Source organism: Lissotriton vulgaris, chromosome 6 (genome assembly GCF_964263255.1).
Source record: "Lissotriton vulgaris chromosome 6, aLisVul1.2, whole genome shotgun sequence".
In the NCBI taxonomy this organism is placed as follows: domain Eukaryota; kingdom Metazoa; phylum Chordata; class Amphibia; order Caudata; family Salamandridae; genus Lissotriton; species Lissotriton vulgaris.
The window spans coordinates 1,525,311,446-1,525,328,495 of NC_141694.1; the positions used below are offsets into that span (position 1 = coordinate 1,525,311,446).

General features: G+C 43.8%; 1 protein-coding gene across 3 annotated transcripts in view; it reads left to right on the forward strand.

Annotated features, from left to right (window-relative positions):
* The window catches only part of PLCB1 (phospholipase C beta 1), a 2,298,721-nt gene that overhangs the window by 1,439,193 nt on the left and 842,478 nt on the right, over positions 1 to 17,050 (forward strand). For all 3 annotated transcript variants that reach the window (XM_086927697.1, XM_086927698.1, XM_086927696.1), the window contains exon 11: positions 15,246 to 15,403. In XM_086927697.1, the coding sequence (XP_086783823.1) occupies positions 15,246 to 15,403 (158 nt within the window). The remainder of the gene's footprint in view (positions 1 to 15,245; positions 15,404 to 17,050) is intronic.

Genomic DNA, 17,050 nt, shown 5'->3' on the forward strand with positions numbered 1-17,050 from the left:
CATGTAGCACTGAGATATCCTTTCACTCACCAATACACTCATGCACACAGTCAACCGCCCATACAGCTGTTTCCACCTGCACTTTTGAACCCATACATCTAGTGAATCAACTGCTCACACATCTATGCACAGAGTCACACACCTCCCAGTCACCCACACACACACACTCACTCTCCCATACAAATACTTGGCCAACCAATCAATAACCCATATAGTTACTCATATAGCTACTGATCAACACAAGCAGCGGTTTACAGAAAAACAGACATAATGATGCACAAATTAAGACAGTTTAGTCACTAACCCATGCACTCAGTGAGACACATTTAATCACTCACTCATACAGTCAGTCACGCACCAACTAAATCCTTCATCCAGACACTTCTACATCTACTCATTCTTCAATATGTAAAACATATTTAAACTTTACAGAAACACACAGTCACTGGATGATGTCATCAGTGATGTCATCAGTGATGTCATTTGAGATGTCATCAGTGATGTCATCAGTGATGTCACTGACCATGTCATGAATGATGTAATATGTGACATCATCAGCAGTGGATTGCGGGTGCGCGATATATAGTTAGTGCAACTAACTATATATGCGAATGTCAATGGTTTTGTGCGAGTAAAATAAGGTTTTGTAAATGCAAATCCCTAACTATATATGGTCTATAACCCATGGTTTTTTCAGTGAATTTTCAACGTTTTGTAAATGCTAATTCCTAACTATATATGGTCTATAACCTATGGTTTTTTCAGTGAATATATATATATATACCTAAGGAGCAACGTTGCAGGGAAATGGCTTCAAATCATTTTTAATGAAAAGACCAAATTGATAGCAGCATAAATATTTGCAACACCCACTGGGGGATTTGAATTGATATCGGCTAACAACCACAAGTGCCAGCAGGCACCAGCACCTTAAATCCATTGTGGTGTCCACCACGGGGCAAAAAATACATCTATAAATGTGCAATTGACCATGTGGCTGTTACCAGGTTTTGATGTTTGCCAAGGCTCACCTTCGAAAAAGGTCAAAGGATGACCGAAACGCATCAGGACTGCCTGTGCTGCTTAAGAATAAATCAATGCCTGCATGGTAGCGTGTGCGGCTCCATCTTTCCGTGAGGGGAGAAGTTGTTTCATGTTCAGCGGCTTCGTTCTGCCGCAAAGCTACGCACCACCTACAAGAGCGCCGTCATTTCCCAAACTTGAACCAACCCTGTGTGCATCGTGAGAAAGACAAAGGGTAATGGGCTGCCACCGGAAACCAATTCCGGTTTGGATCCTAGCAGCCTCGAAAATAGGACTGCCTAAGGAGCAACGTTGAGGAAAAATGGCTTCAAATCATTTTCAATGAAAAGACCAAATTGATAGCAGCAGAAATATTGGCAACACCCACTGGAGGATTTGAATTGATACCGGCCAACAACCACAAGTACCAGCATGCACCAGCACCTTAAACCCATTGTGGTGTAAGGTTCGCTGTACAACCTCGAATTTTGTCCAACTTTTTAAATACACTGAACCCTGCCATCTGGGCTGTCCTGGGCCTATCTTAGGGGTGATTATATGCATTAAAAATTAAGGCATGGTACTGGCTGGTCAGAATGACACACAGGCTGCAATGGCAGACATAAGATCTGTTTTTAAATGTGACTTAAGTTGGTGGCACAATAAGAGCTGCAGGCCCATTAGTATAATTTAATCTATTGACCCTGGGTAAGTGTAGCACCATTTTACTAGAGACTTACAAACAATTTAAACGTACCAATTAGATGTACACCAATGTTGCCATGCTTAAAAGAGAGAGCACAAGCACTTTTGCACTGGTTAGCAGTTGTAAAGTGTGTAAAGTCGTAAGGCGAGCAAAAACGATGTCAGCAAAACAGGAGGGTTAAAGGCAAAAAGTTGGGGGAAACCAAGCCAAGGAGGTCAGGTCCAACATGGGTCTCTTCTGGGCTGAAAGCAGAGACAACTACCCACCCTTAGGGGATTTCTTGTCACTAAGGTGGAAGAACCTGCAAAGACCCACAGCATTGGCATGGTCAGTACCACGGCGATACTAACCCATCAGGTCTATTCCTTGTAGGGAAATGAATTACCTCAATAGTTTGGGATTCTCACCACTCATCTGCAATAGCCATTTGAGGGGTCTGTGGTCTGTCCAAAGTTGGATGTGAGCCCCAAATATTTATGATCTCAAGTCCTTCAGAGCACTGAGAATGCTTTCCTGTCTATTGTGATCCTCCTCTGTTACCTTTGAAATACCCTCCTGCTGGTAAAGGCTACTGGGTGGTCTATTACCTCTTCCTTTAGCTGCAAGAGCATGGCCCCTATACCATTCTCTGAGGCATCTGTCTGCACAATGAACTCTTGGAAGAAATTAGGGGCCTTGAGTACATGTGCTGTGTACGTGCCCTTTCTCATGGTGTCAAAAGAAGTGTGGCACACCTCCGTCTAGTTCACCTGTCTGTGCTGCATCTTTGAAGTCAACTCTGTCAAGGGATGAACAAAGGCTCCATACCCCTTGACAAATCTCCTGCAATACCCAGTAGGGCCCAGGAAGACCCTCACCTCTGTGTGGGTCTTGGGGGGTTCCTAAGCCAAACTTAGCTTGACCTTGTCCCCTTCAACTTGGTGACCCAATTAGACAACGGAACCCTGCCCTATCTGGCACTTACTGGCCTTGATAGTCAGGCCTTATCTCTGCAGAGCCTGAAGCACAGGTGGTCCTTCCAGCTGGTGCGGAAGATCACAATGTGGTCTAGGTAGGCAGCATTGAAGTTCTCAAACTCAGCCAAGCCCTGATTGACCAACTTCTGGCATTCTTCAACCCAAAGGGCATCACCTAAAACTGGAAGTGGCCTTCTGGGATAGAGAATACAGACCTGTCTTTGGCCCCCTAAGTTAAGGTGATCTGCCATCACCCAGGCGTTAGATCAAAGATCCACGCAGAACAAGAGTTTGGGGGTTGTACCTGGAGGGAAACCCTTGGGAAACAGCACCACTTGGCTAGACCAAGGGCTACTTGAGGGCTCAATTACCCCTAGCTCCAGCATTTTGGAGACTTCCTCTTTTATGCTGGCTCTCATCTTGTCAGATAGTCTGTGGATCATATTCTTCACATGCATACTGTGCCCAGTGTCAATATCATGGGTACACCATGTAGTGAGCACTACGGCTAGAGAGAAGAGAGACATGAACTGCCCAACACTCTGGGCAGTCCTTCTGTTGTTCTTGGGTCAGGGTAGGAGAGAGGTTCACACCCTCCACTTACCTATCCTTCTCCTTGGAAGAAAGGTGGTCGGCGAGAGGTTCACTCTCCTCCTCCACTCCATCATTCGTAACCACGAGCATGGTAACTGTGGACCTCTCAAAGTGGGCTTGAAGGCGATTGACATGTAGGACAAGTAAAAGGTTCCTGGGGGCCTCAAGGTCCACCAGATAGGTGACATCATCCTTGTCCTCCTTTAACTCATAAGACCCACACCATTGGTCTCTTAGGGCCCTGGGCTCCACAGGGTTCATCACCTATGTATTTTGGCCAGGCTGAAACATGACCAGAGTAGCTGTCTGGCCATACCAGTGCACCATGACCTCCTGGCTGGCTTCCAGATTCGCATTCGCCTTCTTCCAGTTGGGTGTGGAGGGGCAGCATTTAATGACCAAATCCTTAGTGGATTTCTTGAGAGTTTGCTCCCAACCCTCCTTGACTAAGCTGAGCAGCTCTCTGACAGATTGACCGTACATAAGTTTTGCAGGTCTGAATGCAACCCGCTTCTGCTGTACCTCCCTGTAAGCAAATGACAAACATTTCAAGAGGATGTCCCAATTCTGCCTCAAGGGCTCTGACAGGCCCATGATCATGCCTTTGAGAGTATTGTTGAATCTTTCATCAAGCCCATTGTTTGGAGACGATACCATGTGGATAATTTGTATGTTAACCCACACTCAGCCTACATGGACTTCATGTATATTGGCATGAAGTTGGTACCTTGGTCATGTACAACCTCCTTGGATAACCCCACATGGGTGAAGACAATCCCTATCAGTGCTCTGGCCACTGTGGTAGCAGTCACTGTGGCCAGCGGTGTAGCCTCTCGGTGGCATGGTCCACCAAGAGTAGTATAAACCTGATGGTAATGGCTGTCTTGTGGTCCATAGTCCCAACAATTTTGCTGTCCACCCTTTTTAAGGGGGTGCCAATGATGGGAAGGAGAACCATTGTGGTCTTGCATTTCCCTCCTGACTTCCCACTGGCCAGGACCTGCAGAACTCATTTGAGGTAACCTTTATCTTGGGCCAATAAAAGTGGGTGACACATCCACCAAAGGTCTTGTCCTGTCCTAGAAGACCTAATAGGCGTACACCATGAGCCAACTCCAGTAGGAAGATCTTGTAGCACTGGGGGACCACCAACACATGAGTTGCACCAGGCTCAGCAACCTTAGGCTTACTGTTGAGGAGACCATTCTCCCAGTAAATGAGGTGATCACTGCATGTATCACCTGCTGCCTTGACCTCTGTCTGTTTTCGTAGGCTCTCTAGAGTAGGACACTCCTTCTTCGCTCTGCAGAATTATCTTTGGGATTTCCTTCGATCTGCAACATTGTCAGCGCAAGTAGGTTTTTTCAGAGTGGCAGTGTCCTCCCCTGTAGGTTTCATGACTTTGCCCTCAGGCTCAGCCTCCTTCTGGACTGCAGGAGTTTCTGGACTGGGTTTCCTGCACCCCTTGCCCTTTATGTTTTTGGCATATACCTTGGTCATTCTTCCAGGCTCCATGTCCTCTTGATTACCCTCCTGGGCTGCCATGGACCATGTGGTTTGACACACCCACTAAGGCAATCCCAACGCCTCCAGTTGGGACCGGAGCGACACCTATTCCAGATGTTGGGCTCCATGTCATTAAAGAGCAGACAATCCACAGGCATGGATGTATCAACAGATATCCTCAAGAAAAATAAGACTCATTCCCATTCAAAGGGTAGTGATTCTCATTGTTGTCAGCTACTGAAACCTGGTGGAACACATTAGTGACTACCTGCTCTGAGGACACCAGATAACATCTGACGGTTATCATGCTGGCTTCTGTGTCTCTAAAGCCTTTACCACCACCCATTGATGGTGACTCATCTGTACTTTTGATTGTTGCTAGGCATGTGGGCCCTTGGCACCATCTGTTTGTTACCCAGGGACACTAGGTTAACCTCTGCACTTCTCCCAATACAAACTGGAATAATCTCTTCCTCAAACATAGCACTAGCCAGCCCCAGTGTCTGCCCACCAATAGGAGTCTGTGCCCTCCTGTGACACATGGCATTTCCCTGCAAGTGCATAAACGGATGGCACCCATAGCACTTAGCAGTGAAGGTCCCACAGCCTTATGATCAGGGGAGAGGAGAGAAACTGGCCATGGAAGAAAGAAGAATGGCCCATGAGCTAAGTATTAGAGAGTTGGACATCACAGCTAAACAAGTGGTGTCCAGCATACCCGCAGTGTCCTCTGGAAACTGCAGGGTCCGCAATCCTAAGGACATGGTGCCTAACTTTGGTATGGGAGATTACATTTACAAGTGTTTGAGGCTGTAGGCTTCCAAACACTTGTCGATGTAATCTCCTGTAAGAAAGTTAGGCACCAGGACCTTGTGAATGCGGATCATTTTGTTTCCAGAGGACACTGAAGGTATGTTATGACCATTATTGCTGGACTCCACTTGTTTAGCTGTGATGTCCACCTCTCTGATACTTAGCCCATGGGCCAATCTTCTTTCTTCCATGGCCAGTTTCTCCCTTGTTAAGACTTCCTCTGCTACATGCTTCCTCTCCTCTGCTTCCATCTTGAGCTTGACCATTTGCAACTTAAACTCCCTTCTTACCTTCCTGTCCTCCAGCAACTTTGGAGGCAGGCCATTGGACGATATATTGCCCCCTGGCCTGGGAGGTGGCACCACTCCTGTGGGCATGTTGCACCACTCTTCTGGGTGCTGTACCTCAGTAGCTTTGTCAAGGACATCCCTTGCCCTTCCTTAACCTCCTCATCCTTCTGATCATCTGCTGCTGTCAGTACTTAGTAAGCATTTGCATAGGCCATCAGGGCCTCTGGAGTTCCAGTTTCTTGTTTTCCCCTTTGCTGCTAGCCTTGTCTCCTTACAGAAACCACGAGCTCAGCCACAGTATAGGCATCAATGTTGGCAAGCTCAAACTCCATCCTTCCAGGTATGGTTACAGGTACAGCCAGGTAGAGTGTGAGTGAATTTGAAAAAAAACCAAAAGAGCCAATTAAAGAGAATTCTTAAAAACCTCATACTGTTTATCTGAGATTTTTAGTATTACACAAAATCACTGCCTTGCACAAATCTCACGGCTAAACACCAATATAGGAAATTCAGTTACTGGAGGAGGGGAGTGAAGCCCTACTCCAGCAGAAACCAAAATGCCAGTCAGGGAGAAGTCACACTCAAACCCAAAATTAACCCTTGCGTGGCCCTCTGGTAGCTTGACACAAAGCAATCAAGCTTCACCTACAGGCAATGTGTGAAGTATTTATGCAGCACTTTAAACAGTAACAAAGATAAAACTCAACAGAGGAAAAATCCCAAACCACTTGAAATAAATAAAGTAAAATGTATTAAATAATTTGGGACCAAAATAACAAAAATCCAGTTGACAGAAACAGAGATATGGAATTTTAAAGATTCAGGTAAAAATAGTGTATAAAAACACAAAGCACCATCTTTAGTTATTGCGCTACGCCGAACCGGCGCAAAGTCACAAGTTCAAGCTGACCTCGATGGAGTGTGTTCCAGCTACAGTGACCAAGTTAGGCCCACTGAACACAGTACCTTAAATCTGAGTTGTGGAGTGTTGTGAGATCCTGTGTTGAGGATGTGCCACACACCGGTGGCTCCGGGAAGCTGTGGCCAGTGATGCAAGTCCTGCATTGATGTTCAGTTGCATAGTGGCTGTTCCATGTAGCTGCTAGTTTGCAATGCGAGAACCTATTTAGAGGAGGCGTCGCGCAATGGTGGTTCCGAAGAGCTGCGGGTTCCTACATCTGGGATGAATCACGCAGTGGTGGCTCTGATGCAGAGCTACAAGGCAATGCATCACAGTGCAATGGTTCTGTTGGACTGCAGGGGGCCAACTGCCAGCTATACCTAGTCATGTGCCCCAGGATACAAGCTGCAGGCACCAAATGGTTATGAAAGGAAAATGCCAACTTTCTAAAATAGAAAGTTTTTTAGAGAATGCACTGCTTCACTTCTAAACACTTGTCTTTAGATTTATATCGATCATTAGTGCGTGCGAATCAGGTGCTGTGTACCATCCCAAGACACAGCCTTTGAAGTTAAATCAGCAAACAAAGGGCACTTGTGCGCGCCCCACCTATCGCACTGCGGATATGGGAAAACTTCCTTCCTTATGTCCATTTCTGCCAACATTCTCCAAATGTACTCCTGTTAATCCGTAGTACTCATCATTTTTGACATTTTTTCAATGTTTTCAAGTTTCAATAACACACCGCTGAGACAGCATCATTTCACCTTCCACCTTTATTTTTCTTTTCATTTTTAGCATCTTCCAATGTATACTGAGTGCCATTCGAGGCTTTTTCGCAGCAACATAATCAATTAAAGATGAAACTCAGAGTTGGCTCATCACGATTTTCCCAATGCATTTCGAGCCTCGTGGGCTCTTCGTCAGGGGTTTCTACAAAAATAAGAAACAATTCAACCAGATGTGTCCTGTTAACCTTCGCTATTAGATTACAATCAAAAAACAAACAACCCTCATTTAATGACCACACGATCCCTAAACCCATTTTTTTAGAACTCAATATAAAAAATCCAAGATATCCTCCAAAAATTTTCCTGTGCTCAGAGGAGGGTGCATTATGGGGTTTGTAGTTTGAGAGTAGCATTAATATAACCGTGTGCAGGGTATGACAACAGGTCACATGATTAAGATTCCAGCTAGGATTAGTTGGTGTCAGGTGAGATGGTGATTAAAATCTACTGGTTTTAGCGGACTTCAGCGATATTGGGGAAGGTGGATGAGGAGGTCAGGTCGCTACCTGCGGCTTCATCAAGGTATTTAGTACTATTCGGAATGAAGGGGAAAACGTAACACAAGAGGTTTTTAGTTATAGAGATGTGGTGATTACAAACTGGGTGTTTGAGCACAGGAACATGGGAATGAAGGATTAGTTTATCCGTCTGTTTTAGGGAGTTTAGTGAGAGAGGGCACGTAGAGTTGGAAAGAGGAGGGAAGGGGTGCATGTTAGTTCACCACTTGGGCTTATTCATCATTATTATTTTTGGAGGATATCTTGGATTCTTGATATTGAGTTTTAAAAAATGGGTTTTGGGATCTTGTGGTCATTAAATGAGGGTTATTTGTTTTTTGATTGTAATCTAATAGCGATGGTTAATAGGACACATCTGGTTGAATTGTTTCTTATTTTTGTATAAACCCCTGACGAAGAGCCCAAGAGGCTCGAAATGCATTGGGAAAATCGTGATGAGCCCACTCTTAGTTTCATCTTTAATTGATTATGTTGCTGCGAAAAAGCCTGGAATGGCACTCAGTATACATTGGAAGATGCTAAAAATGAAAAGAAAAATAATGGTGGAAGGTGAAAGGATGCTGTCTCAGCGGTGTGTTATTGAAACTTGAAAACATTGAAAAACTGTCAAAAATGATGAGTACTACGGGTTAACAGGAGTACATTTGGAGAATGTTGGCAGAAATGGACATAAGGAAGGAAGTTTTCCCATATCCGCAGTGCAATAGGTGGGGCACGCACAAGTGCCCCTTTGTTTGCTGATTTAAGTTTCTAAAATAGGCATTTTCAGAATTGTGACTTAAAATTCAATGTTCCCATTAAAGATAGTTTTAAGTTACAATTCTTTGGACCCCAAACTCGATATTCCTACGTGATCCCTATTGGAAGTTGTCTATAATTAAAGTTAATAAGGTAACCAAATGTTATCCTAGGGGAGACGTAGTCCTTGCAGTCGAGAAAAATTAATTTAAGAGTTTCTCAATACCAGGACATGTTAAACTTTGAGATGCATGTCCAACTTTTTAAATACACTGCACCTTGCCCTATGTGGGTGTTGACGGCATACCCTAGGGGTGACTTATATGTATTAAAAAGGAATGTTGGGTCCTAGCAAAAAGGTTTACTTTGCCAGGTCAAAATGGCAGTGTAAAACTGCATACACAGGCTGCAATGGTAGACCTGAGACATGTTGTAAAAGACTACTTAAATGGGTGGCACAATAAGCGTTGCAGGCCCAGTTATACCATTTAATCTTCAGGCCCTGGGTATATTTTGTACCACTTCACTAGAGACTTACAAGTAATTTAAATGTGCTAATTGGGTGCGATCGCCTTTTACCATGCTTAAGGGAGAGTGCACAACCATTTTAGCACTGGTTAGCAGTGGTAAAGTGTGCAGAGTCCTAAGGCCCCCAAAAACAAAGTCAGCAAAACAGGAGGGAGGGAGGCAAAAAGTTAGGGAAAAACATGCCAGGAATGTCAGGTCCAACAGGGGACCTTTTTTATTCAGGTTTTGTTAAAGATGCTTAACTTCCAGTACCTGAACGTGGCGAGAAATCTTCACATTGTTTCTCTATCACCGGCTTAAAGTTTTTTTACTTACTGTGTTACATACTTTGCTCACCAACAATATTTCTGATGCAGAGGATAATGTTAAAAAATTACATAATACATACTCAAGCAATTGAATTTGTATATCTGACAGGATGAGCTTATCATGAACCATGAAATTGGCATTTCAGATAAATGAAAAAAAATTATGTGGGATCTAAATAAAGCAACGGAAATGGTTTAAATTATGCTTTCTTAATATATCTGTGGTTCAAGGAAGTAATTTGCATTAGACGCAATTTTTCAGTGTGTTGCTTTTATATTATACACCAGCTTACTTGTGTAGGAAACATGAAAACATTGTGCACACTTGTCCAAGATGTTCAGAGGCATTACTGGGAACCTGGCACCAAATGTTCTGGTCCTGCAGTGAATTAATTATTTATTGGGAAGAGATTTGTAACTGTCTTCAACAGTTTATTTCCCTAGAAGGACTAATATGTTCAACAAAGCTGGGGACATGAATTTGTTTCACTGCAATGCCTTTGGCATGTTCCTCAATGGCAGGCAAGTAAAAATCAAAGAAGCCTTAATAGCATCAATATCTTGATGCTCATGCCCACACTAGTTGTCCCACACTAGTTGTTCCAGTAGTTTGTATACACACCCCACATCAATAAACACAAAAGCACAAACTGAAAGCAGAACTCGTTTTAGTGAAATTTTTAAAACTAGGCAAGGTAATGGGTCGCCTTTTTGGTGATCCAAAGGTGGCCAGCAATGTTAGGACCTAAGCTGCCCACCCGCCTGATTAGCCACTGAGCACCACTCTTATCTATGATCAGGCGCTTAGACCTTCTGAGTCAGTTCACCCCAACTCTGGACAAATTTAAAAATCCTGCACAGGGGCAAGAGCGTTACCAGGGAAAGACAACAGTTGAGCGGCTTACACCTGCCTTCACGACTAATAGGGCTCTGATGCTTTCATCCCAGCATCCTGCCATAAAAAATCCTGTGCGATTGGAATGTAGCGGCCCTTTGGGGCTCCCTTATGTGATTGTTCTTCTGCTCCAACATAATTTTGCTCAACCCTTCACCAGGCTGAGGAGGTAACTACCATCAGATCATCAGCTCCCTATTGCATTTCCAAATCATATTTTGCTCCCCCTACATGCAACCTGCTGCTTCAAGGGTCTTGTACATGTGTAAGAGAAATATGCCGGTGCACCCATTGGACAACTGTACCCTGTCCCCTGCAATGAACCATTTTGTATGTGACTTAATCAGGAAATTGTATTACAGGCTACAGCCAGAACTGCTGAACATAATTACACCAAATTTGGCAAAAAGGTAGCGCTTGGTTCAGAAAGCGACCTTTTTTTAAATGGTGTAAATCCGTTCAGTAGTTGTTTAGAAATCTAAAAGCTAAAAGTCTAAATATCAATTTCCCATAGGAAACTTTATCCAAGGTTACAGCCGGAACTGCTGAACGGAATTACACCAAATTTGGGAAAAAGGTAGTGCTTGATTCAAAAAGCAACTTTACTTTTAAATTATGTAAATCCATTCAGTAGTTGCTGAGAAATTCAAAAAATAAAACTTTTGATGTCTGGGGCAGCGGTGGGTTCGTGCACCCTCCCGACCACGAGCTTCACTGTGATTGTCTGCCACGAACACAAGCTTCACTGTGATCGGCTGCCAACACTCCAAACCAGGAAGTGTTGACAGCCATCTTGTGACTTGGTAGAACCGAGTCACAAGAAAACAATAGAAAAAAGATTAAAAAAGTAGAAAAGAGGGCAGGGTAGAAACACCCTGACCCCCAAGGCCTGCTCAGGGGGCCCCACAAGGACCCACTGGTCCAAAAATATATATGTATATTTTGAAAAAACATCTGAATGCGTGCTGGGTGTGCGAACCAATCAGAGACTCATGCACCTACTTAAAGACTCAGTCATTGACTCATGCTTACATTCTCATATCTACTTAGAGACTCTTACACCCATCTACAGACCCATGCAGTCACTCAAAACACTCAGTCACATACCCTCTCAGAGACTTATGGACTCAATCAGTCACACACTCATACACTCAGGAACTCAGACACGCAATCACAAACTCACTCAGATATACAAGCACCCACTCACTCACCCAGTCAAGACTTTTGCATCCACTCACAGACCCACCCAGACACTCACACTGCCAGTCAAAGACCTACTCAGACACTTGTGCATGCACCCATTCATTCACCTACTCAGAGTGTTATGTTCTCACTCACAGACCTATTGAGACACTAATACACCTATCCACAGTTCCACTCATCTATTCACTGACCCATTCAGACACGCACGCACCTATACATTCACTCACACAACCACTCATAGACTCACTCAGAGATGTATATACCCAGTTAGTTAAACACTCAGAGACTCATGCACCTATGCACAGTTGCACTCACAGACCCATGCACCCACTGACAGAACCACTTGGATACAGATGCTGCCAGTTATAGACCCATTGAGAGATGTAAGCACTCATTCACAGATCCACTCAGACACTCATGCACCCACTCACTCACCCATTTAGCCATCCCATTAGACACTCATGTATCCACTCACAGATCCAATCAGACAGTCATATACTTACTTAAAATGCACAAAGGTACTCATGCACCCACTTACAGATTGAAGGAGAGACTTACACAACCAATCACAGACCCATTGTAATACTGATGCACCCACTCGTAGATGCACTGAGGCAGTCAAGCATTTTGTTACAGAATATATTGATAGACTGATGCACCGTCTCACAGATCCCCTCAAATACTTCTACAGTGAATGAGAGACTTAGTGATACAGTGATGTAGAGGTGTTTTCTCCCTCCCCTTCACAGTGTGCCTAAATATTATGTTTTACTCATGTCTTTTTGCTTGCTTAATGCAATTTGTTTTCTCTCCTGTGTGTATGTAAAGCGCTCTGATACCCACGGGTCAAGCTAGCGCTATATAAAACTTTTTAAATAAATAAATAAATAAAATGCAGTCATAGATTACACTGAAAAAGTTATGCACTGTGTTATAGAGATAGTAAGGGAGTTGTACCTGCTATTATACCGTTGTTTAGATAGTAATGTTTTTAGTCAATTGGTAATAATCCATTTCACAGTTTTAAGTTTTAAATGTGGTGGTGACTATTGAATGCATGCATTTGTTTTGTTATTTCGCTATGTATTCGTGTTGACCACGGCTACTGATATCATCCCGATGCCCAGCATCACCACAAAAATGTGAATTGGTTTAAATGGTTGTTTTAATACAAATTAGCCTACAAAAATATGACTTTAAACAGTGCAGTAATATACCCTTAGAGTCTAAAATATTGTAAAATGGGTGAATGTGGTGGTGGTCGTTGAATGTCTGCTCACTTTAAAAATATGGACGATATAATTAAGAAATATAATTTTTTTAAAACCGTAGAAATTCTCTGAAAACAACAAAAGTTACAGGGACATTGCAGTTAGGAAATAGAATTTTAAAAATCAAAGCAATTCACTGAAAAAATCAAATGTTACAGGGAATTTATAGATAGGCTAACATTTCACTTGTACAAAACCAGAGAAATTCAGCAGTTATAGGTAGCTGAGCTAACTATAACTCGCGCCCCTGCAATGCACTGCTTATGTCCTCACAGATTACACCACTCATGACATGATAAGTGACATCACTCATGACATCTCTGAAGACATCTCAAATGGCATCACTGATGACATCATCTACAGAATCTCTGACGCAACAACTCTCAACCCAATATAAACTTTTATACACCCACTCCAAATTCCACTCTACCATTCTTAAAACCACTGACACAACCATAACATACTGACACACCCACTTACTGATTCATATGTCTACACACCCATCCATTCAGTTACTCATACAGCCACTCATACACCACCTCACTCACTAACACAGCTACTGATATATCCACTCATACATCCATACAGCCAATCACACACTGTTAGTCATTCATAAAGCTACTCACACACCTTCACACTCACCTACAGGGTCAATCAGACAGACGTTTACTCACCTATACAGTTATACACACACCCATTCATGTATTCATACAGATACTAACACATATTCACTCACCCATATAGCCCCTCACACAAACACTCACTAACTCATACAGGCACTATCACAATTCCTCACTCACACATACATTCACTCATATACTCCACCACTCACCTATATTGCCTTTTTCATATCCACTTACTCACCCATTGACAACTGACACATCCATTCACTTACTGACACAATCATACACACACTCAGTCACTTATGCAACCCTTCTTGTACACACTCAATAACCCATACACCCACTGACTCACCCACTCACTCATCCATGCAGGCAGTCACACACCCTCCCTCCCAAACACACACGCGCATACAGCCATACAGGTACTCAGGCAACAATAAATCACCCATACACCCACTCATTTACCCACTCAACAACCCATACAACCACGTAGATGCCATCTGACAGACTGAAACAAACATGCAGACAACCTAGTTAGTGACTCATACATTCACTGAGACACCTTATCACGCACTCGGACAGTCAGTCATGCACCAACTGAATCATCGATACAGGCACTCATATAACCACTGATTCATCAAAACACCTTGGTATAAATATTTAACACTCATTAAGATTTTAAAAACAGTCACTGGATGATGTCATCATTGATGTCATCAGTGATGAAATTTGAGATGTCATCAGTGATGTCACTGACCATGTTGTGTGATGGAATATGTGAAGTCATAGACAATGCATTGGGTGGGCACAAGTTATAGTTAGGGCAGCTAACTATAACTGCTGAGTTTCTCTAGTTTTGTACAAGTGAAATGTCAGCCTTACTATAATGTCCCTATAACCTTTGTTTCAGCCATTGGCTAGCATCACTGTAATTAACTGCATTCTGCTCTTACACAAGGATCACATCTATACACAAATGTTTTACTTTCAGTGCTAAGTACCATTACAGCAATGTGTGCTTTTAGATACCAAACAATATGTTTGCTTTAGCCTGTTTTTATCTTTTTGGTGTGGGGTGAGCAAGTCCCGAACTATAAAGTTTTACGAAAACCTTGACAATACAGAAAAAACATTGGTAAAGCTAAACGCCAGGCCTGTTGGCTTTGCCAATGCTTGTATAAACAGCTTGTCGCTTTAACCAGAAGAAGGGGATGCACAGCTTGTTTTTATGATAGCACTTGCAGGAGACAGACACTTGTTTACTTCAGAGATTCAATTATTTCCTTCGCCTTGGGCAGACATTTTTGATTACATCAACCGCATCAAATGTTCCCGCAGCCACTATACATTAAACCTGAACTTTCATGACTGCCCTAACCACCAAATATGTGTGGGTTTTGAATCAGGATTTCCGTGGGTTAAAAAAACAGGTCTCTTAATGCTTGAAAATCATTTTGACAGCATGATGTCCCTGCAAGCTACAGAGATGCTGTCAACTCTTATGATTAATGCGCTTTGTGTATTTACATAGTCACCCCAAACTGACTTCCTTTGCCTCACACTCTTGTTGTGTTATCGCAGCTGGACAGCTGGCTGGCAACTCCTCGGTGGAGATGTATCGCCAAGTGCTGCTGGCAGGCTGTCGCTGTGTGGAGCTGGACTGCTGGAAGGGGAGAACAGCCGAAGAAGAGCCAGTCATTACACACGGGTTCACCATGACAACTGAAATCTCCTTCAAGGTACTTGAACATGAGTTAAACTCTGATGCAGATCAACGTATGTTTAGCTGCTGTTTATTTAAAATATAAATCTGTGTTCTTCAAAAATATGCATGAACGAGTGCACGGACTTGGACTTTTCAGGTTAATACTTGTGACCTGGGACTAATTGGTGAATTGGGCTGCTTTTGTTATGCATTTTTCGGAAGACGTCAGTAGATTAGGGATATGAAGAGAGGCATCAATATTAAACTTTTCAATCTCACAATAATGGATTAAAATGTGCATGTGGTGTTCCTATCTGATAAAGCTGAGAGCATATTCATAAAGCAGAATGAGTTTGCAAATTTGAAACACTGAGGGGCATATTTATGAAATAGTAGGGTAGAGCAGCACAGTAAGTCACTTTGCTGCACTGTGTCACTGGGAAATGGCAGGAAGGCACCATACTAAGGGGCCGATTATGATTGTGGATAATCCGCATCCTCCGGGCCGGCGGAAGCCACCGCCGGCCCGGAGGATGCGGATTATCCACTGCGGACTGGAAAAAGACCCCCCGCCAGATTAGGATGGCTGGGGGATCTATTTTCCATCCGCCGCTTTTCCGCCGCAGTCGCCTTTAACATGGCTGGCGGTGTCTATCAGACACCGCCAGTCATATTAGGATAGCTGCGGTCATATGCATTTCCACTGCGGCATTTCCGCCGTGGAAAGGCATACAGTGTTGTCTTCGGAGGCCCGTTGCGGGCCCCCAGGGTTGAAGGAGGGGGTGGGGGGTTCACATGGGGGGTACCTATGGTACCTCCTGCCTTTGCGTGCACGAAGCGGCAGGCACCACGCAGTGCCTGCAGCTTTGTGCATGCAAACGTAAACATGCATTTTTTTAACATTGCGGCGTGTGCTGCTTCAAGCAGCACCCGCCGCAATGTTAAAAATACAGGATGTGACCTCCAGGGTGGCGGTCACATCCTAATTAGCACGGAGGGAACGCCGCTGCCCCTGCGGATGGTCCCTCCTCCTCTTGGGTGGCGGACGGACGCAGGTCCGTACGCCATCCTAATAGGCCCCTTAAGGTGTACAGCCCATTCCTGACTGTCCCCCCTGCACTGCCACTCTTTTGGCAGCCTAGCACCAATGCAGGCACCCTTTCACCATGGTGAAAGGGTGATTGTGTTGCATGCAGAACTGATTCTGTGCAGGAAGGGACACCTTCCTGTACAAAAACAATCCTGGGAGGCATTTTCCTCATTCTATGTGTGCTGCTGAATACAGCACATATAGAAAAAGGAAGTAATGAGGAGAATGAAAGATATTTCACCTCGTTTCACCTCATCTGGGGAGGTACATCTTTTTGCCGCATTTACGGGTTTACAAAGTATTGTAAATCTGGGAATGCATCAAAAACCATGGGAGTTGTGTGGGAAATTCAACGTGACACCCATGGAATGCTCACCAAGGGCAAAGTAATGCAATGCAGCCATTGGCTCTGCATTGAGTTACTCCAGATTTTTGGAGCCACTCAAAGCCAACACAAAGAGATTTGCGTGGCTTCAAAACTGTGACTTAAGGGTTGCGTTGCTCTTGCACCATGTTGCGTGCTGCAAAAGCGATGCAAACCAGTTCATAAATATGGCCCTGTGAGTGTTACTGTACCGTGTGCAGCAGGAT